At 45.0% G+C, this 20,571-nt stretch overlaps 1 protein-coding gene across 1 annotated transcript in view; it reads right to left on the bottom strand.

The window, feature by feature from the left end:
- Positions 1-823: 823 nt before the first annotated feature.
- Positions 824-20,571, bottom strand: part of LAMB1 (laminin subunit beta 1) — a 42,327-nt gene continuing 22,579 nt past the window's right edge. Inside the window, exons 23-33 of the mRNA XM_032105248.1 lie at positions 20,408-20,504; positions 11,343-11,712; positions 9,486-9,670; positions 8,019-8,260; positions 6,379-6,582; positions 5,854-5,998; positions 4,905-5,112; positions 4,593-4,734; positions 3,593-3,769; positions 2,184-2,343; positions 824-1,260 (exon numbers count right to left, since the gene is read on the bottom strand). Coding sequence (XP_031961139.1) covers positions 1,124-1,260; positions 2,184-2,343; positions 3,593-3,769; positions 4,593-4,734; positions 4,905-5,112; positions 5,854-5,998; positions 6,379-6,582; positions 8,019-8,260; positions 9,486-9,670; positions 11,343-11,712; positions 20,408-20,504 — 2,067 coding nt within the window. The 3' untranslated portion in view covers positions 824-1,123. The remainder of the gene's footprint in view (positions 1,261-2,183; positions 2,344-3,592; positions 3,770-4,592; positions 4,735-4,904; positions 5,113-5,853; positions 5,999-6,378; positions 6,583-8,018; positions 8,261-9,485; positions 9,671-11,342; positions 11,713-20,407; positions 20,505-20,571) is intronic.

Raw genomic sequence — 20,571 nt, 5'->3', positions numbered from 1 at the left:
AGGCAAGGGAGGGGCTTGTCCGGCCCTGCTCTGCTCTGGGGCAGCCTCACCTCGAGTGCTGGGGGCAGTTCTGGGCACCACAATATAAAAAAGACATCAAACTGATAGAGAGTGTCCAAAGGAGGGCAACAAAGACAGTGAAGGGCCTTGAGGAGAAGCCATATGAGGAACGACTGAGGTCACTTGGTCTGTTCAGCTTGGAGGAGACTGAGGGGAGACCTCATTGCAGTTACAACTTCCTTGTGAGGGAAGAGGAGGGGCAGGAACCAATCTCTTCTCTGTGGTGACCACTGACAGGACCCAAGGGAGTGGCCTGAAGCTGTGTCAGGGGAGGTTTAGGTTGGATATTAGAAAAAGGTTCTTCCCCCAGAGGATGGTTGGGCACTGGAACAGCTCCCCAGGGCAGCAGTCACAGCACCAGCCTGACAGAGTTCAAGAAGCGTTTGGACAATGCCCTTGGGCACATGGGGTGACTCTTGGGGCATCCTGTGGAGGGCCAGGAGTTGGACTTGATGACCCTTGTGGGCCCCTTCCCACTCTGCTTATTTTATGATTCCAAGCTTGGTTTATCATATAAATTTGGTGCATTCACACTTTCAGTGCTGACCTCTGTTTTCACTTTACATATCAAGTGTTTCATAATCAGTGACATGAAACCGGTCTTATGCCTAAATGGGTATCATGCAGGGGGTAAACAATCCTTTTTGAGTACTGTGGCATAACTAACTACACATGGATAATATTTCTTCATTCCATGGTAATTTGGTCTGAGTCACCATCCTATATTTCATAGTAATAGGAACCCTTCTTTAGAATTACATAGTTCCAGCCAAGATTTTTATTAGATCTCTAACCAGTTTAAGAACAAGACTTGCTAAAGGATTAATTGATGTACCATTGCAGCTACTGAAAATAAGAAGGAACTTAATGAGTCATACTAGGTACATACAGTGATACAAAAGTACTGTTTATTTTCAACATCAAAAAGTTACTTGTCTTTGGTTCTGTGACTTTAAAGTCAATATAAAACCTGTTCACCTTATCAGGTCTTAGTGTAATGTCAAAAAGAACTAGTATAATACTTGTAAACCCCATCCTGAACACAAGCACTTCCTGTTCCTGTTCATAAGCAGGTGCTATAAACAGCAACCTTCTGGCTGATTGTCTGTAAGAGGGAGCGAACTGTCTCTTCCAGCTCCACCAACTGCTTGGCTTTGTCTTCCAGAACTTTTTGATTGTTTTCATATGTATTTTCCAAATCTGTAAGCAAAGGAAGGGGAAAACCAGCTTAATTCATGGTGTTTTAATGCAGTGAAATGTCAATCATTATAGTTATGGATAAACTACTATTCAAATTTATTTTTCTGTGGAAGACAATCTGATTGGGACCAAGAAGACCCCAAAAAACCCCAAACAAAACAAACAAATAGCAAAAAACCAAACAAAAAATCCCATAAAAACCCCAAAGGCTGGAATGGCAACTTTTTGTTTCCTTAATATAGGGATGTAAAGGAACAAGGAAGTTATTTTCCAAAGGTGGAAATCTAAAAGTATACTTTGAGCATTAAAATAATTGTCATTCTTTGCTCTATGGTGGCTTTTACAGAATGGAGAAATGTTTTAGCTTATGATGATTAAGACCATTCAGCAAGTCACTGTAACTGTGCAGGAGTAGCAAAGAGGGGAAGAATGAGTTCCTGGCCTGGCAAAACCAGAAGGAAAACTTAGCTCTGCCCCTTTTCCTGGTTCAATCAACTTTCATTGTCAACAGTAAATGTTAAATAAATCTGTAAACTGGAACTCCTGTGTCCTGATTAGCTTTTGCTTTAACTGCTTTCCAGGGTGGGGTGGGGGGAGTACTGCTTGAAGATGGGGGTCTTGCTGGAACAGATGAGTCCTCATCCTAAGCAGAGTAGTTTTTGCTCCTTGGCTGTGGTGGTTCTGGGAACAGTGAGAGGTGCCATGCCAGAAGTTTGTGTCTCACCTGTAAGTTTCAGCTTATTTTATAGATATCTTTGATTCAAAAGACTGTATTGTGTCCATAAGAATAAGGAAAGCAGATCATGCCTCAGTAACAAGTAAGTACCTTTTCTTTTCCCCTTCTGCTGATGAATAGCTGGTTTAACAGTGTGAAATTGCTTCATGTTCTAAGGTGCCAAATTACCTCCTCAGAACAGCCTTACCTTTGAGCAGCTGAAGTTTGCTGTTTGCTTGAGCCAACAAGGCTTTAGCTTCATCCTGCAGCATGCCTGCTTTCCTCCTGGCCTCAGCCGACTCCTCTGTCTTCTTGGCAATGAGCTCTTCCACGGTTCTGTACTTGCCGCTCAGCTCGCTGTTGAGTACCTGTTCCAAATTCAAGCACAAGATGGAGCCCGTGCGAAGCCAATACAGGGGGAGTTGGCATTTCCTCCCTCTGTCCTTTACTGATCCGGGTGCAAGGAAACACTTCCCTGGGAGCTCAGTTAACGAAAGCAGAACCAGCGTGAGGGTATATTCTACTTCTTGTCCAAGACTAAGAGCTGGGGTGAAGAATCATCGGTTACTCTTTTGCAGATCTGTGGCTGTTTTACAGCTTCAATACTGGCACTTGGCAGAGATTTATGGGATTCAGTTACAGGGTTCTGTAACTAATGGAAGCCAGGGCCCCTAGTACAGGTGGAAAGCTACACATGGCACTGCTCCTGGCTGAGTGGGGAGGAATACCCTTGCTACCCTTTCAGTAAGAAGAACAGAACTAGCTGCCGTTGGTGTTGGTGAAGGTGCTGGAGAAGTTGTGAGCTTGGTTTCTCAGCTGTGCTTTTTGTTATGGGGTTAAGATTAAGAAGTCCTATGGCCCAACTAAATTCAACCATTAAGCAAGACAACAAACCATAGCAGCACTGGAATTCTCTTGTGGTTACTTGACAGCACTTGAAATACTACTTAGTGTTTGGATATTGTTGAGTTGATGGATAATGCAGCTCTCCTGTTAGAAAATGGCTCTCTGGAGACTGGGGGGCTAACTACAGACAAGAGATGGGAGCAATGAAACTTCTTTGGCAGACTGGTCAACTGTTTCGTTAATGAACATTCTTTTGCTATTACAAAATTGTGTAGCAAACATTGGGAGCAATGCCATATGTTCACAGAGAAAATCTTGCCTCTCTGATATTTAGCAATTACTTCAGTTTTATGTTAAAATAATTATTTTTCCTGTTGCTTAATTCTGTATATGCCAAATTCTGGTTAGTTTGTCCTGAACCTATCGCTGTCTTAGAATCATAAATACACAAGTGGGAAAAAAAATTACCAGTCCTCCTATGACAGATAGTAAAGCTGAGGAACAGAAACCTATCTACGAAAGGCTGACAGTGTGACAGGTTTCCCACAGCTATTTCAGAACCTGAAAACTTCTCAATACATCCCTCTCTCTCAGGGTCTGATACCACACTAAAAAGTGGATATCTTTGGTAAGAGCATAAATGTTGGAGTAATTTTTACCCCCAGAATATGAACAATAAATGATGGATCACATGTATTCACTGATGTCCCTTTAGCCAAACCTGGGGGAGTTTTGCTGGCTTCTCCTTAGGATTGTTCCTGAGCTTCTCACCTTTTTAACTTCTTCAGCATTTTGTTTTGCACTAGTAATTTTGTCTTCTATATTTCCCACATTCTCTGAATTTGTAGCAGCCTTTTGCCTAAGGTCTTCAACACTCTTCTCTAGCTCAAACAGACGTAAGGTAGCATTGTTCAGTGTTTCTGCAGATGCTGCATTTTCAGATTCAATCTAAGAGAAAGAAGGATGAGAGACTTTCAAAAGACACTGGATATAATACTAAACTTTCTCCATAAACCCTGCTCAACTACGGAGTTTGTGTCCATAGATCTGAGTTAAAGACGGTGTTTTAGTTTTGCTAAAAATGGCCCATTGCGGTCAGGGTGAAAAAGCTCACTGCTTGAGAACAGTACATATGGGGCTGCAAAAGCATTAAGGAATATGGTTTAAAAGTATTTGATTGCATTATACATGCAAGAGTTGATTAATCCACTGACAAAACTTCAGACATTTGACTCCATCATGTGATAACAGACTTGTGAAACTTCTAAACTGACCAAGCTTCATAAGTATAGATAGCACTGTGGTCTCATGAGGGCTTTGAGATGAAATCTGAAAATACTTTATCTGACAAGACTTGGCACTTCAATCCAGCATTTGTTTAGTTTAATCTGGTGCTGCAGTGGTGGATGACACTAAGCATACAAATACACAACCTTTGGGGCTTGCCAGGGGTCTTGTCAGACCTGCTGTGTTAGAGGGCAACAGTCCTGCTCATTGAACTTGGTTGGTGCAGGATACAGGGTGAGAAAAGCCTTTTGGTGGTTTTTTTTGTTGTTGTCTAGTTGGGTTTGTTCATGAGCAAATAGTCCCCTAGCATCTGTCACACTCACTCAAAAGTTGATGTGAAGGCAGGAATGGTTTAGATACATTTTAACTGCAATCTTTGCTTTGCAGTACCCAAGAGCTTTCCTTAGACAGGTTTACATCTGTTTAAAAGCACCAGACTTGGTGCTGTTTCTATTATCTTAAGAAATACTCATGAAGAACTCACTGAAGTCAGCAGGTCTTGAGTTCCTTTAATATCTTCATCAGCTTGTCTGATGGCTTTTTCAGCTGCATTTTGAGCTTTTTCAGCTTCTTCCAGTGCTGCTTTCACCATGTCTGCGGTTACTTTAACATCTGTTGCACCTTTGCTGTGGAGCAAGACTCTGTTAATGCTAAAAATGCTCTTACTTTGGAACTGGAAAAAGAACATATGCTGCACCGGGCTGGTTTTGCCCCTTACTGAAGGAATGAGAAGTTACATCAGGGAAAAGTTAAACTGCGTTTTCTGACACAATAAGATGGAAACAGGGATGCCTACCTCGCTTTTTTAGCTTCCTCCAGTAGCATTTCTGCTCTGGCAATGTCTCCAGCGCTCTGCTGCAGAATGACCTCAACATCAGAAAGGCTTTCTACACGCTCACGAATATCTTCTGTCAGCGCTTGCAGCTGCTGGGGAGTGCTTGGCATCTCCATGTTCAGCACTTCATTAGCCACTGCCTCGATGCTATCCAGGTCAGCACTGTCTTCTAGCAGATGGACACAAATGACAAAGAAGTGAGTAAAAGCTTCCTTCTGTCACATCTCAGCCCTCAAATTCTTGTTCAGCTGCTTCCTTAAGAAGGAAAATCATGGAAGACTTCCTCCCCAGATTTATGGAAAATCAAGGTGTTAAAATTACTTCCCAAGGGGAGACTTCCCTCTCAGGAGAGGCCCAGCAGGTGTATAGGCCCTGCTGGCATAGCTCTCTTGGAAGCCATTCGAAGATGTTGATGCTCAGCTGCACCATGCTTGGGGGACCCGAACCCACAGGAAACAAAACCAACAGCTGCATGTAGATGCATCTGTGCTCCCAGCATAGTCAGCCCTGAGCAAACAGGCATGGAATGGGCTGCTGGTGAACAAGGCTCTTATTTAACCTTTACCTGCTTTCTTACAGAGAGAGAAACCCTCCGTTTCTGACTTCCTTTGCCTTAAATACTACTTTGTCTTTCTAGCCAGAACTTACAGACATACTTGGCCAAGTACAGCAGTACAACAGCCTCAGCTGAAATGCACACAAGAACATGTCACAGTTTGCTCTCACTTTCTTATTATCTTGGTTTTCTCTTAGTTTTCCTGTTTCCAGATTTCATCATACACACTGTCTGTATGGCGGAGGTGGGGAGAAGGATGACAACAATTGCACTAACCCTTGCAAGATAATGCAGATGTAAAGCTAGTTTTTACAAACCCAGAATTAAAATACAATTAAAATGTAAGGTTCTTACGCATTAGGAAGTCTCTAATCTGTTTAATAAGATTTCTCAGATCTTCATTGCTTCTGTCCACTTGTTCTTTTGTAGCATTGGTTTTGAGCAAAACTGCTTGTGCATTTTGTTTTGCTTCATCTGCTCTCTGTTTTGCCTCAGAAACCTAAAGAGAGGAAAATGGAAGGCTTGCTTTCTTATCTTCTTATGCTTTAGGGCTTGTTTTAAAACAATTCATCTGGAGTCAGAAGCAATAGTAACATGGAATGCTTTTTCTCATAAAACTCACAGAACACTTGGAAGCTGGCCCTGATCCATACCACCAGTGCTAGTTTAAACAACTCAGACTGATGTTTAGTTATACATGAAGCTTCACTTTAGCAAGCCCCCTTTCTGAGGATATTTACAAGCATGATGAAGTTACACAACTCAAAAGAAGTATTTTCTGCAGAAAACCAGCACATACTTTGCCAATTAGTGTCTGTGTTACAACAGAATGATTTTTTTTTCTTTTTTACTATCTTAACAATTGATTTGGCATATTACCATTCTGGAGAGTTGCTCAACTTCTGCTAACGCACTGAGGATGTCTCTGTCAAAATCCATAGCCTTCTGCCAGGCATTGTGAGCTACGGTCACCAGCCCGGCACAGCTGGGGCCTCCACACTTCTTCTTTCCTTCATCCGTTCGACAGCTCAAACCCCCGCACTCGGACTCGGCGCAGGAGGCTCCCGGAGCAGTGCCACACGTCTGCAGGGACACAGGAGACAAGGGAAGCAGTCACAGCCTGATTTCCATTGCTAGGCTGCATGGGGGCTGCAGTAGGACACTATTCTACCACAAAATTTCAGAGCAAACTTTTTTTCTTAAGAAGTGAAACTATTTCCATCAGCAACATTGCCCTGAAAATTATCCACGACTTGGTCAATTGTTTGATAACGAAGGAGATGATTTAACCAGAGGGAAAATTATTTTCCTCATTCTTGTGAGGTTTTTTTACCTTTTCATGCCCCCCCCTCTTTTTGCCAAATCATAGTCACTATCTGAGGTTTTGCAGCCAAAAAACCTCCCTGGAAAAACCTAGGGCCTGAGCCAAGTTAGCTGCAGCTGTCTCCTGTGAAGTGTAAATGAGTCCCTCTTACCTGTTTGGCATGTAACCCAGCAGTAGCTAGAAAGCAGAAAGATGTGTGTGTGTCTCATGATTACACCTCCAAGCAACTCAGTATTTACTGCCTTGATAAACATCTACCCCAGATTTTCAGGCCCCAAGAACAGTCAGGGCAGGAATGTAGGGGAAGAGAAACTAAACAAAAAGATGCCTCTTTCTTCCCTCCAGAGAAAAAAGGAGGGCTGAGGGAGTGGGAGGGATGACTAGTTGTAAAGGACAAGGGACAATCAGTGTGTGAAAATTCACTCCTACCACAGGCCTGGCCTGCCCAGGGGAGTTAATGAGCAGTGTCCTGCAGCCTGCCTTCACCCGGGGTTGTTCAGGGATTGTTCACTGAATGCAGCTGGCCAACTTCAAAGAGAAACTGAGGGAACACCCAGCCTCTCCCAAGAAAAAGCCACCCTTAATCATATTTACAGATGAGCAGGCACTCTCAACAGAGAAAATGCCCTTTTGACTCCAGCTCCCTGTAAATTCTGCTTTGTCTGGAGCAGGAGGATGAGCTTGGGGTGATGCTGAGACCTGCTGGGGTGAGCAGAAGCGCTGCATGGCCGGGCGCTGTACAGGTACAGAGCGTACCCTACAGAGCTGCAGAAGGGAAGAGGGGAGCTAGGGAAAGCAAGCACTGAACTCGAGATAGGCTTAAGAGGATGGCTCTCAGCCCAGCAGATTTGTCACACTTTTCTGCACGCAGGAACTCCATCCCTAGAAAAGGACATTAGGTTAGGACAGGGGTGATGCAAAAACAGGTGCTCTGCTGGGGCTGGGAAGAGTAGGAGGAAGACCAACATGAAAGGCTGGTCTTTGAAAGCCAGTAGTCTCAGAGCCCACCACTTAAACAGCCCAGTTCTAGCCCATAAAACCGGGGGGTTGCTCAACCAAGCAAGGCGCATTTTTCATGAGCCAACTGCCTATCTCACACTGTCTCGCCCTCCACTTCCTCCCCGCCTGCTGCTTCGTCACAAACCCAGCTCTGGTTCTGCTGTGGGTTCTACCCCAGCGATTCTCAGCCGTGTACCTTCTCAGCCACCTCGGAGAGATCCAGGCTCTGCAGCTTGCCGGCGAGTTCATCCAGAAGGCGCGACTGCTCCTCTTGTTTAGCCCTGAACTGAGCCTCCTTCTCATTGATTAAGTCTTCCACTTCCTGCCGCGTTTGTGCTGACAGCTCCACGGCGCTATCGGGATGAACAGTGGAGGCATTGACCCTCTCCTCTGCCTCCAGGGACATCTGGAAATACTTGGTGATACTATCCAAGGCTCCTGCAGAAATCAGAGGGAGCTGATGAGAACTCTGTTAAGTAACCCGAAATAATGTATATTATAGACGTTAGCAATGTGTATTATAGATGTTAGTAATGTGTATTATAGATGTTAGTAGATGACACATCGGGGTTAGCGATACATCACATTAAATGAAACGCTGGCCTTGGAAGCTGCGTTCAGTGCCATTGCAAGGATGACAGAATTCAGCCTGTTGTAGAAAGAAAGGTTGCTTTTTTGCTTGGTGTGTCAAGCCGGACTTTGAAGTTAAGCCTTTCTCTGACCCTAGTGACTGAATTCTGCTTGCCCTAAGGGCAAAAGGAGATATGGCCTTTTAGGGTTTTTAGGGGAACAGTCTGTTTTCTAAGGATTCCCTCATCCCATTAATTCTTGTTACTTGTCCTGGGATGTCTGGCTTATGGAGTCACTGCTTGGAAACTAGTTAGAGCCTTCCTAAGAAACAACTACTTGATGAAAGATGCTGATTTATGGAACTGTTAATTTTGGACAACTCCTGTAAAGGCCTTGTGTGGGTGTGAGGGACTCTATGGGGGTGGCTATACTCTGCACCTTGGGGTAGCTTTCCTCTGCAGAATGCCAAAGGTCAGGGACTCCCCTGTTGTACATACTACTCGCCTCACTCTGCAATATCCCATGTTCACTGGAAACAATCTCAGACTTCCTGCAAACCAGGAAATTTGTAAGAAAAATTAGAAAAATACTTTCTTTGAAGTCAGCTTTCCAAATAACTTGGTGACATTCCTCTTTCTCCAGCAAATTTTGATTCTTGGCCCATTTCAGTGTGCCAATGGACATGCAAGGCTTGGGTGGCTCAGAAGAACTGGGCCCTTTACCATGAGCTCTCTTTTTTCAACCAGAAACAGCAATTTTACAGACTGGGGGGAGCAAGGGGGATGTCCAAGTGTACTTTGAAGTCTGTGGTGCACTTTCTGCTGTTGTGTCTCATCTACAATGATGGTAGCACGACACCTTAAGATGATTCTGTGCCCCAAGAATTCGAGCCAGCATTGCAATGTGCAGAGGAAGAGACAGGGTGAGGGGGCAAAAATTCCTGCTGCATCAGCAACTCTGCTAATGCACAGAAGAACCTGTCCCTGAGGAACTGTTTTACTGCAAGTTAGAAGATTAATCTGGTACTTAAACCCATGCACTAATTAAATCTTTGGACATCCTGCTGCCTTCTCCCTCTCCCTGTGACACTTACCCCGAACATCAGAGATCTTGATGAACTCTAGCTGCTCTGCAAGTTCTTTCACGACGTGGTCAAGACTTTTGGCATCTGTCTCCAGCGCGCTCAGGTCAGTGTCTGTGCTATTGCTCTTTGCTGCTAAGGCTGATAAATTTTCTTCTATGTCAGCTATCTTAACTGTAACATCTGCTGTCAGCTTTCTGAAAAACAGGCACAGGACTCAACAGGGGGAGAAGGAAGGGTCATATGTCTCATATGTCACTGAAGAGTGGTGGCTAGAGATGTACCCATCTTCTCCCATGGCAGGACCTGTCCTCCCTCAGTGGAGCTCCAAGTGATTTGTAACAACATGCCTACCTTGAATACTGTTTTGTTTCCTTTATTACACAAAACTACTTTTTAATCTACAGCACATTTGAAAACCCAAAGCACCAAATCGCTCAGAGAACAGCTGCTTTGTGTAAGATTAACTGGAGGCAGATTCCAGAGGACTGGTGTAATGCTCTTGTATCATGGCAACTGCATAGGTCAGAGTTGACTACTATGATCCATACATAATTTGCTTCCCATCCCACACAGCTCAAATGTAGTTTTGATTACTACGAGCTCATCGGACAGATCTGAACTTCAGGAAGCAGGAAGGGGGGAGGCTTCGTTTTAACACAATGGATTCTTTAAACTCTCTGTAAAGATCCCTCCTCACCAGGGCTATGAAGGAAAACCTCCTGCTCTAAGCATTCACTCAGTGAGCCATGGAGCAGGCTTTAGCTAGTGGGATAACCCTAAAAGGAAAAGCAACTGAATATTACATGTCAAGGCTGCTGTGGAACAGAAGTGGGCATAGGAAGCTACTCCCATCCATGGTGATCCCATCAAGCCCAGCATTTCCTCATTCTAAAAGAATCAAGGCAGTATTTAAGATCTAAGATCAATTTACATCTCTCTCAATAGCCCAATAGCCTGCTGTTTGCCAGGACTCCTCCAAAGCCCAGTACTTTCCAATACAGCCAGAGAGGAGCAAGAACAGATACACATACGGTATGTTAGGGAAAAGCGGCTCCTCAGCTGCTCTGGCCTCCCTTAATACACACAGAGCCCAAAAGCAGCAGCAATCCCCAGCTCTCCAGCAGGAGGGAGGGGAGCTGTAGGACACAAACTATTCCTAATTGAGACATTCGTGGTTTAATCCTCGGCCCTTTGCTTTGTGCAGTTCCCTTTACAATGCACAAGCAAGCTGGAGCAGTTGCAGACAGGGCTAGAAAGCCTCTGTAATCCTACTTAATGTTAGACTGCCCCATCACCAGATTACCATCTTTTGTATGCTTAGCCCTAAAAAAAAAAAATACAAGGCTTCCACCCTGAGAAAAATGGAAACAATCCCTGTTATAAATCTGATGCTTTCCCCCCACACGTGCTCAGAGTTCAGAAAGGAGCCCAAGTTTCCAACTCATCAGCTACATGTGGAAATCCAGGAATTTAATCTCTCCCACTCTTTATTCTCTCACATAATAGCTGTGTTTGTCCTTTGCCCCGGGGCAGCGCAAGGCAAGCATGAGTGGCTCTGTGGTAATTAGCTGCCTGAAGAGCAGGGGGGGCAGGACAACCCCAGCCCAGCACGTGGCAGCTGCGCTGCTCCTGCCTGCCCCGGCCAGGTTTCTGCTCGCTCCCGGGATGGACACTCACTGCCAGTGCTGAGCATGGCGAGGTGCTCCAGCAGCCCAGGAGCACAGCATCCTTGCCCAGCCAGAGGAGCGGAGCCAGAGCGCCCTCAGCCCAGCATGGGGACATCAGTCACTCAAGTAAATCTCAGCTCACTGGAACTCCCACTCCTTCCCATGACAGACTCATCCATGTAACTACAAGTGTACTCACTCTGCTTCCTCGAAGAGATTCCCAATGTTCTTCAGGGGCTCGGCTGCTGGATTTTGAGCGACGATGGTTTTAATTTCCGTGAGCTTCTCCTCCAGCGTGTTGAGCGTCTGCTGGTATGGGCCAGTGACTCCAGTGATTTTGAGGGTATTAGCCCTGTCCAAGAACTGCTGGGTCCTATTAGCCAGCTCGCTGATGATCACGTCCCAGAGGGCAAAGCACTGGTGGCACGGCACACAGTCGGGGAAGAAGCCCGAGTAGCCCCGGGAGCACTTGTCACAGTGCAGCCCTTCCACCCCTTCACTGCAGATGCACTGCCCAGTGGCACGGTCGCACTGTGGGGTCTGGATGCCATGAGGGTTGCAATCGCACGCTGGGAGGAGAAAAAGGCACATGTGAAGGTCATGGAGAGGGAAATGACTGTGATATTGGCAGGGTGGAAAAAAAATCAGTTATAATAAAGTGGCGAAATGAATACAGACATAGTCAGTGTCTGAATTATAAAAAGCTAATTATGGATGTATTGCTTGTGTATGGGGGAAGCAAGTGTGAGTGAGAAAGAGGAGAGAGATAGGGAAATAACTCTAGGGGAGACCAGGATTTGCATATCTCGGAAATAGGAACAATAATGAAGCAAGGATGGACACCACTTGTGGCAATGTTCAGATGTCAACTGGATAGCAAGAGAAAACAAAGATTCCAGTTTCACTCCTGCAATGAAGAGTGAGTAGAGCAAGGCTCTCGGGACAGGAAAAGAAATGGCAGGCAGGCACATAGATAGCAGAGGGTTTAAGAGCAAACCATGAGTGAAAAAGGAAAATTCATTTAGGAACAACCATTTACTGTCTCCTCCAGCACAGGAGTAACAGTCAACTGAGTTCCAAGAACAGGACAAATCTATGGAGCAAAAGCCCTTGTGAGATCTTCTAGGCAGAGGTACAGGCTCAGAACATGCTCCTGCCACAGACAGTGGGGAAACATTCACAACACACATTGAGGAGTCTGGCACTGGGCTGACATTTTGGGTATACAGAAAATCAGAAAAAATCTGGCAGTGACAAGTGGAATAGAACAAAGAATGTGGTCATGGGCAGCCCTGCCTGAGGTCTTAACGACCAAGAGCCTACATGCTGTTTGTCACCCTCAAGTGGGAATGAGGACATTTAACAGATGTGTGTATATATATATATATATAAATTATTTCACACTTCAAGCACCAACTTGGGAGTTAGTATTCACTCCTTCCTGAAATGCACTTCTTTGGCACTAGCCCACCACAGAGAGAAGTTACTCAATTAACTTAGTGATGCACTGTCACTGCTGAAAGCACAGACATGCTTTGTATGCAATAATGCTATCAGGAGAAGCATTTCCATGCTGCCACTTGACCTCCTTAATTACACAGGAGCCAGCAGCAGCAGAGGACACCACCAACATGCAAAGCTTTTAATAAAGAGACAGCAGCAAACAACAAAAAGAGAGGCTTTGAAAATATGCACATCATCTACCTACCATTATAGCAGAGTGCACCCGAAGCAGGTCAAGCACATGTTCCCTAAACAGGAAAAGAACTGGCATACCTGATAAAACCCCTCACTTACACATCCATTTACCAGGCGTTCTCAAAGGAGGTAAATGGCTCAAAAAGGCCCATAAATCAATTCAAACACCCAAAGCAAATGCTCCCTTGAAAACAGGGCAAAACATAAAGCCGTTTTCAAGACTGGACATTGTTTGCTTCAATGCCAGAACACAGTGGTGGTCTTCAGTTCAAAAGTTACACGAAGAGCCTCATCAGAACAAATCACTCCTCCACAAAACGACTTTCTTGTGCAATGTGAATATGATAGGCAAGAGACAAAAATAACTTCTGCTGCCTGCACAATTGAGCAAAATGGTCCTTTGTTCTTTGAATTATACCCTGACACAAGAGATTGTTTTTACTTTACATCGAAAGTGCTTAAGTAGTCAACTCACCATGGAATATGTTCCCTGCAGGCAAACCGTTGAGTTCCTGTTTGAAGGTCAGTTAACCCTTCTGTCAACTAATAAGGCCCTTGGTATAATGATGAATTGTCCAAATTCCTCTGTATAGAAAGAAGCTAAATGGCATGTGGTTTTTCTCAAAGATCCTGAGGTCTGATCAAGTTACATGAATACTTGCTGCTGGCAAATCAGATCACTATATTTACTTGTGGATTTAAAAGGCTTAATGTGAAAAAAAAAACCAACCTAACCCCACATTGGTAATTCTACTCCTGAATACCTGCATATTCGGGAAAAGCAGATGACATGGCTTTAGTAACCTTTACATGGCAAAGTGGATTCCAAAATCTCTGGAACCAGAAAATGCTAGGGAAGAAGAGAAAAGAATTTAGGTACTAACTTGTTTGCTAAGTGAAAACCCAAACTCTGCAGCTGCCTGTGAGGGGATGATAAGAGCAAAGAAGTAATTTATTCTAAATGCAGCACAACAGTTGGAAGAATCATCACGTTTCCAGTCCTACCAAACTCCCAAACCGAGCTTTGCAGGACTGTGAGAAAACTGTACAAGGCAACTGGAAACATTACTGTGGGTTATTTCTCCATTTTAGGATTTTCTATCAAGCCCAGAAGCAGGCAATCCTGGCTTTGAATTACCTCAGTCCCCTGAATGAAATGTATATAAAATGGCTTTCAAAAGTGCTGGTTTCATACTTGCTCTTCCTTTTCTTCATGATCCTCCCAAGAGATTAACCATACACTGGACCACAGTAGCTTTCAAACCCTAACCATCTCTAACACCTCTAGTGGATGAGTCCTGTATTTTGTGCCCCGGACACCACCACCAGGCCTTTTACATCCCAGCAAGAAGCATGTCCAAGGCCACTGAAGACAGCACCCTCCCTTTACAGCATGATGAGAATCAAACCCTCCATTCACTTTGATTGTGGCCAGTTCTCAAGAGAAAGAAAGCAAGCCCAAGCCAAGATCATATAAAGCCTTCTAGGCAGTGAGGAGCACCTTGAACATTGCAGGCCACCAGGCAAATAGCTCAGTGCCAGCTTTCACCTCTGCCTCAGGCAGTGCCTGCCTGCCAAGAACCTGCTGGCTTCAGTCTCTTTGACTGAAGGGCACAACTTCATCCTAAAGGGACAAAGGCATAGTGACAGTGGCAGGATATATGTGAAAGGAAAGGAGGACCTCCAAGCTGGCACAGACCAGAAAAGACTGGCACAGGACTGGCAAATAGCTCATGGAAGAACACCTGAGTTATGCATCCATCATTCATGATGGTGGGTGCACATGCACCAAAAGGATTCCTGTGACATTCAATTGTGACTGCCAATGAACTGGGATGTGAATACCAGAGATACCTTGATTCCTATCACCTGCTAGAAACAGAGCAAACACCATGTCAGAATGATCCAGCACATCATGCCCAGTATTGTGTTTGACCAAAGCATCACTTCTAGCCAGAGTAGAGTTCTTGTTCCTCCAACACCTCCTTTGTTATGTCCAACTATTCCTGTGGCCATGGTGTAACTCAGACGCTGTCCAGGACTAAGACTACTGTTACAGGAGTTTTGCTTCTGCTGTACCTAAACAGGCTAACTCAGACACCATCTGCAAAGTATTGCTTCACTCAGAGACATTTTGGCCCCAGCCAGCACACTCCTAAGTCTGATGTAAAACCTGAGTAGCTACAACACATCCAGTGTTCGCATATGCCTGGTTAATCCAAACTTTTTCAAGAACAAGAAACATATAGGCATGGCTAGGGATGCAGAAGTGTTTCAGATATGGCTCAGTAGCTACCAACAGCTTTATACTCTATTTATCATAGTATATGTGGTGTAGGGAAAGACTAAGTCCTGTAAACTCCTTTTATGTGGCTTCCCCATGCTTACATGACAAGAAATTGGCAAAGTAGTTCATTTTGTACTGCAAAATCGTAGATGTTGAGTTTATGGATGCCTTGACCACTTTGAGTTGGAAATGCCCTCAAGACAAATGGTTGATCACTCTCCCTTCATGCAGACAGATGGCCCAAGGCCAAGGTGAAGGGCTGCAAGTCAGTGCAGACACGGCTGCTTGCATTGAAGATCAGTGTCAGACAGGCTTCAAATCTGTAAGCAGAGCAGGACATTGCAGTACCTCCCATGGAAAACACAGTGGAGGAAAAGAAGTCTTTTGAAATCACTGGCCCAAGATGTAAGGGTTTTCAAAGGAGCATTTAGTAAATTAAACAATAGGTTTCTGTTTTGAAATGTCATTTTGGAACTGGGCGTATTGTTTTCTTTAATTGAGCGTGTAACTCAATCAGCAATTCTTTTGTGGCATACTTCAACTTCAGTGAAATCATATTTTTGACAGCAAAAGTTTTAGCCAAATTCTTCAGTCAGGATCTGCTGATTAGCAGATTGTGAGTATAAAGGATTGTAGCAGTATCTGTTCGTAAATGCATGTGCACGTATGTGCATGCAAGCACTGAGTATCCATGTGTAATTTCTGTATCACCTTCATCAGTGTATTTCTCCTCCTCCTTTTTCCTAATCCTAAAGATAGAAGTAACAAATCAAATGCAGTCTTGTACAATCCTAAGAGGAGAAATCCAAAAGAAGCAAATTACTAGCTTGAGAGGTTTGCTTTAAACTCACAAGGATCTATGAATTGCTTTATCTTTCACCTGCTCTGACAGATCTGCTACCTTTCCCTCTGATTTTAAATATTTAGAACTCACTTCCATTTAAACTACTGTAATTCAATATACAGCACATTTGCACCTCCCTTAATTTAAACTCATGTGTGTCAGAGCACTTGATACTACAGCAGAGGTGATAGAATGGATATTGAATGGGCCAGTATCAGTGTTCAATTCCTTACTGGAGGATGCCAGGAACAAACAAGTGTTGTACATCACCCTATACCAAAGAGGAATAATTTTTCCAGAAATATTTCCTTTACTGCTTGAGACTGAGGGCAGCGAGCATCAAATGTTTAACTCCTCTGCAGAAAAAACACACAGGTTTTGTTCAGACATGATTTCCTGGCATCATTTCCCAGTGGTAGTGAGGCACTGTGATAAGAAAACCATTCAGCAATTTGTAAGGTTGAAAGTTTTGCAGAGCTAGAAAATTTCTTCTGAATAATCACCTATTGATTCAAGTTGCCCTGCAAGCATAGTGCTAACTCGTCAGTATTGTGATTTTCAGTAGGAATGTTAAGATAAGATCCCAGCCTAAAATAGTGGAGTTGTGCTACATCTTAACATGCTAGCAGACTGTGCCAGAAGGATAGCCTTTCAGAAACAATCAATACACATTACAATATTTTATGACCCTAGGTCAATTAAAATTATGAAACTCAAAGTGAAAATTGTATTTTCTTTAGTACAGAATTTGTCTGACTTCCTTTAGACACTTCTCACAGAAGGAAACGAGACACCAGATAGTCTTCTCTCAACACCAGAAATGCCGCCTATAAAAGCGGCCTGTAACTAGTTTAAGACCCAGGTGTTAAAATTTAAGACTATAAAACTTTTTCTTAAATGGCAATAGGGTAATTTGCAGCAAACAGTTGTTTCTGCACCAGCCACATAAAGACTAAAAACTGAGAAAAACAACATTTTGTCAATGTATGGAGTGTGTATTTGATGAAAAACATTACTTCCTTTTGCTCGTAGTTCAATTAAAATCTGTGGTTTTGCTATAGAATTTGATAATTGTGTCCAACACAGAAAGATATTGACATTGGTATGCTTCTGAAGGGGCTATAGCAACACCACCTAACTTCCAATCTCACACAGTACCTCCTACTAACTGCACTCTGGTCTGTTTGTTCAATTTATTGAAACAGTAATGACAGTAAAATTGCCATCTCCTTCATATTAGATGAAACATAAACTTCAAGTATCTACTGTGCAAGGGCATTGTTTGAGCTGCATATGCAGCCACTCCACATCTCAGGCTTCCCAGGAGCCTGGAGCCTTCTGCTGCAGACGTGCTTTGCGGGTTGAGGCTGGCGCAGAACTCGGCATGCCGAGTCCTGCACTGTAGTTGCCAGGCTTTGGAAAAGCTCCAGCAGAATGCCTCAGAGACCTGCATTTGATGAACTCTGTAGTGCTATTATTTACTACCTCAGGAAGGATTTTTATGCACACAAACACGCGTTCACACACAGGCTCATGGGGAGCTGCAGACAGCTCGTGGCTGGAGCAATGGCAGAAGAGCCCTGCCAAGGGGCTAGCACTGCCCCCGGAGCAGTGCTCACAGCACAGCTCCTGCTCACTCTAATCCTCCTAGGGACCTGCATGAGGCCAAGAGAGAAATGCTGGGCTCTTCCCCATCCTGTATGCTTCTGCTGTGCTTGTTTCAGGCATTTATGACAAGTTCAGTGAGAGAATGTTGTGCTTTTTCAAAGCATGGGGAATGAGCTGTCTCCGAAGACCCAGCCTACAGGCTCTCTGTGGTGTGTGATGCCCCATGGACATTTGTGGGTGCTGAAGTGCACCCAGTGCTGTGGGTTCAAGATGCTGTCCAAATACAGGCACCCACCTCAGCTTGCCCCAGCAGTGTGGTGCCAGTGTGATATCTGTGGACACGCACAAAGGAGACATCAGGTAACACTTGCCACCGCAGGGGGCACAGACTGTAAATCAAAGCACCCAGAGCACGTACAAAACCCTGCCTTCCCCAGCTCCTGCTTCACCATCTCTGATATTACCAGGGTTTCTAGAAAAGAAGTCACAGGCAGCAGCTGGCAATGGGGATGGCAGGGAAGAGTGCCCTAGAGCCTGGTTTCCAGTGGAGTGTACTGGGACCCTGGGCCACATCCACAGTTTACTGCTGCTGCAAGTGCCTGAGAATCCATGGGGAGCTGCAGCCTGTCCTACATGGGCCATTTTGTACATCTCCACACAGCTGTGTCCAGAGGTTATTTGCAGGCGCTTGGGTTTTTTTAGAATTTTAAAGGTTGTCAAAGCAACATGAGCGGTGTGGTCCCCATTTCTCATCAGGAACTTGTGTTTCTTGATGCCAACAACCTGAACACCTCTTGTGAAGAGGTCACACATCACTGTCCTTGGCGTAATTGATTCACCCTGCGGTTTCCAACCTTGAGCAGAAGCCACTCGCCCTAGAGAGTGAAGGATCCCACCCTGGAGTCACTGGGACTGATGTCCACACCTCTACATCAACTCAGTGAAGACTGTATCCACACTCACATGGTTCAGAGTTTTCGCTCTTCCCCAACCAGACTGGTTTCTATTTTGCTCCTGAATGCAGCACAAAACGTGGCCATACTGGCTGCTTGGGCCAGCCAGAACACACCAGGTGGCAAACGGCATGGCCAGGAGCCCAAGTGTTCCCCTGCAACTGGAGCAGACATCTTTGTGACAAAGCCTTGTCTCAGTTCCAGCTTCACTTTGGCTGCAAGCCAGATCTCAGCTATTTTTCCAGGGACACTGCTCAGCAGCTCCTTAAACAGCACGGTTTTCCAGCTCACCTGCAACCCGCTTACCCTTGAGAACTGCTACCTGCCCACGCAGCAGCTGCACGTCTGCCAGCCTGAACATCACCACTCACTCCCCAGGGCTAAATGAGGGCCGAGAAGTCAATTGTCTCCTTGCCAAGGAAAGACAGGAGACAGGCAGGAGGCACTGACCCCACCACACCAGGGAGAGTCTGCAGCACCACCCGGCTGGATGTGTTCCACGCTTGGAGCCTGTCCAGAGCATCACGCCGCAGACTGCCGCTGCTCAGCCCTGGGCAGCAGCTCTCCCCACCTGCCAGAGACCTCCTGCTGGATGTAATCATGAAGGAAAATCTGTGTTTCCACCTGAGTGAGGCTCCTCTATCACTAGGGCACAGAAGGGATGGCAGGCTGGAAGGGGAGTGTAGATCTTGCATGGTAAAGATGGGCTCTGAAGAATATATTCTCTTTTTACTTCAGAAACATTAGAACAGGTTTTCACATGTTCAAAAGACAGCAGAAAACTCCAAGAGAGACCAGAAATGCTGGTATGCTGCAAAATCCTGCTGATGCGGTATGCAGATGGACTCCATCAATAAACCCTGATGGAGACAACCGATACCAAGAGACAATCCCTGCCCTGGAGCCAGCAGGGTCAGCACACCCCTTACCACGTCAGAACACACACAGCCTCTGGAAAGGCAGCCTTTTCCCCAAGAAACCCAATATGTACTCAGGAACTAGGACAATTCCCTAGTCCTTTCATCTGCTGCAGTAACTAAGTAGCTGTGACTTGACTATCTACCAAGATAATGGGCTCTAAGGTATCTCTATTGTAAGGGATTGATTAAAGACCACAGCAAGCACATTCCTCCCTGCAGGAAAAAATACCTTCATCTATTGCAAACCCTCTTGGCAAAGGCTCCTATTTGAATAGATCAGAGATATAAGTTTGTTCTGGTCTGGACAATGTTTGAAGATTCTTTTCCAGCTAATGAACAGACTTGTTTATAATGAAAGGACAGAGGCCATCCAGTTTTCTAAACAACCTACTCCACAGTGCTCTGTTTCGCAGCATGTAGCTATGGCTAACCCACTGCATGGTCTCTGCTTTCTCCTTTATTTTCATGTGAAATATAAGGAAAGTCTCCTACTAAATAAAAAACCTTATTTATTCAGGGCAAGTCTCTGTAAGAAGACACAAGAGACAGTGGTCTTCAGCTACATACAACTGAAAGGCAAAGGGAACTGGTTTCCAGACCAATTCTCAAACTCAAATGCTTGTGATATGTTTTCTTATCATGCTGGCTTACCTGACAGCATAGCAACCTTACCCTTAAGGAAGAGTTGCTTCTAAACAGAGAGGTTTGTTTCTAAATACAGCTCAGACAAGAAAAACACAGACAAGCACAGGGCTGACCTCCTGCCTCACGTCCCATCCCAAAAGGCACCAAAACCCCAGGGCAGACCCCACCATGCCTTCCTCCCTCTTTTCCAAGGCTCAAGTGGGCTGCTCCTGCCAGGGGTGTCCTAGTGAACCAGGGTGTGATGGTGTGCCCAGCCACACGGACATTTCCAAAAGGAGCAGGTGGAGCAGGCACCAGGGCTGGACTCACCTAAGCACTCCACAGCTGGGTCGCCCCAGAAGAGTTCCTGGCACTCCCGGCAGGTCCGGCCTCCAAAGCCTGGCATGCAGTGGCACTGCCCTGTGAACTGCCAAAACCAAAAAACAGACCCATCAGGAGATGTGCACTCCTCAGCAGCTCAGCACTGCACCAGA

This window comes from Corvus moneduloides, chromosome 4 (assembly GCF_009650955.1).
Source record: "Corvus moneduloides isolate bCorMon1 chromosome 4, bCorMon1.pri, whole genome shotgun sequence".
Taxonomy (NCBI): domain Eukaryota; kingdom Metazoa; phylum Chordata; class Aves; order Passeriformes; family Corvidae; genus Corvus; species Corvus moneduloides.
This window is presented reverse-complemented; position numbering and strand designations above follow the sequence as displayed.